The 2,016-nt window shown below is 46.1% G+C and overlaps 1 protein-coding gene across 1 annotated transcript; it reads right to left on the bottom strand.

Moving 5' to 3' along the window:
• Nucleotides 1-573: 573 nt before the first annotated feature.
• Nucleotides 574-1,724, bottom strand: LOC306744327 (cholecystokinin-like; the record flags this gene model as incomplete). The annotated part of the gene is made up of 3 exons (XM_079226945.1): nucleotides 574-707; nucleotides 1,218-1,419; nucleotides 1,647-1,724. The coding sequence occupies 3 exons, from the start codon at nucleotides 1,722-1,724 to the stop codon at nucleotides 574-576; spliced, it is 414 nt and encodes a 137-aa protein (XP_079083071.1).
• Between the last annotated feature and the right edge of the window lie 292 nt (nucleotides 1,725-2,016).

Raw genomic sequence — 2,016 nt, forward strand, 5'->3', positions numbered from 1 at the left:
AAAGCCCCAATTATCCTCTGTGTCATATAGACCTCCATTGCTTCCCAAAAAGTCAGTGTGACATGCTCTTCTTTTCCTTTAACACTGGCAATTTATTCACAGTGCATTGTCTTCTAAAACTACCACTGAGTCTTTGTCAGAATGAAACCATTTATGTGTAAGCTGTTTTTAATGATTTATGTTTTCAATTGGAACAAAAGGATAGAGAAGTCAAAAAATATTGGGAGATGAATATATAATATTCATATTGGTTTTTATTATAATTGTTTTAGGATTTCCTGACAATAACAACAACATCAAATATTGTCAGCATTATCTGTAACATTTGTGCTTGAATACAATTCTGACTTAGTGTGGGGAGCGGTTTGGCAAGTGCTCTTTACTTCAGCATGGCGATTCAGGGTCCCCACCCCTCCATTTATATATTATGATGCTAAACTCACTCGGGGGTCCAGTCAAGTCAGCCCTTGGTTATAGTAAGTGCAGTGTGAAAAGGGCTCTTTATTTTTATTGGGCTTTTATTGACGGTGATGGGGGTTGTAACTCAGGTTTCAGCGAAAGCAAGCCAGGCCTTTAGGAGGGGTATTCATACTCCTCTGCGCTGCGTCTTCCAAAGTCCATCCAGCCTTGGTAGTCTCTGTCCTTTATCCTGTGGCCGGGGGCCAGACCACTGGCTCTGCTGGTGAGGGAGGATCTGGTCTCGTAGCCTTGAGGAGACAGAGACACACACCGTCACTCGTCATCAAACAAAGGATGTAGGCACATTTGAATTGAAGTAACGCATGCTGACTTGTTTTGTATTTTAAGTGTTTCAGGGAGACCAGTGAGCTCAGCAGGTCTCCCAGTCACACCGTGTTGACTTGAAAGAGATGCAGAGATACCCAGTGACAGAGAGAGAGAGAGAGAGAGAGAGAGAGAGAGAGAGAGAGAGAGAGAGAGAGAGAGAGAGAGCAGATAGGGAGGACAGGAGGCAGGGAGACAGGCGGAGGAGGAGGTATGGAAAGATGGAGGGAGGAGAGATAGAGAGCTAGAGGGAGGCGGTAAAATGCCAGATGGTGGGACTAGGACTCAGCATGAGTGATGGATGTTGGGATGATAGAAATAACAAGACCGGGAGCAAAATAAGACAAGGGGAATATTCTGTGTGTAATGAGGTGAGATGACTAGAGGGAAAGACTCGCTCTAATTACACGTTCCGTTCATCTCATGCTCTACACCCGACCTCTCACCTTTCCTTGAGATGAGTTTGGCCAGTAATTGTCTCAGGCTGTTTCGAGCATTTGCTTCCTCCTGGAGTTGGTTGTAGTCGGCCAGGCGCCCTGAGGGGGGCGCCGCGGCCGAGCGGGTCTGGCGTGTGTGGAGGGATAAGGGGGGAGGCATGTTGTCCGACACTAGAGCCTCACCCTCAGCTCTCTGGGACTTTGGAGGACGACAAAACAGAGAGAAGAGAGATGAGGAAAGACCCATTAAGAACAAGAAGACTCCATGCTAAATACTCAATGCATTATAGGATTAGAAGATATACCACTTTCTGTTGTGGCGACTGTTATCATATGTGTGTGTGTGTGTGTGTGTGTGTGTGTGTGTGTGTGTGTGTGTGTGTGTGTGTGTGTGTGTGTGTGTGTGTGTGTGTGTGTGTGTCTTACCATGGATTGTGAGGGCATACTCAGCGAACTGCTGGACAAAGCAGCCAGGAGAACACACACACAGATACCTGCATTCATTGCTGGAGAGAGAGAGAGAGAGAGAGAGAGAGAGAGAGAGAGAGAGAGAGAGAGAGAGAGAGAGAGAGAGAAAGAGGGGGACAAAATACAGAAATATAGTTAAAAGAAATCATCTCCGCCTATGTGGTCACTTTCTTATGAGGCCACTCGTTGCTCTTTACTGTCTCTCCACTGCCTGCTGCTCTCTTTTATTGTCTCCCTTCAGCTTGTTGAGAGGGGAAAACCACAGGGCAGAGAGTAGCTATACATATTTTTTTTTACAGTTGTTAAAACACAGTGGTGGAGGGAGAGA

The sequence above is a fragment of the Taurulus bubalis genome (assembly GCF_910589615.1).
Source record: "Taurulus bubalis genome assembly, chromosome: 12".
Lineage (NCBI taxonomy): Eukaryota > Metazoa > Chordata > Actinopteri > Perciformes > Cottidae > Taurulus > Taurulus bubalis.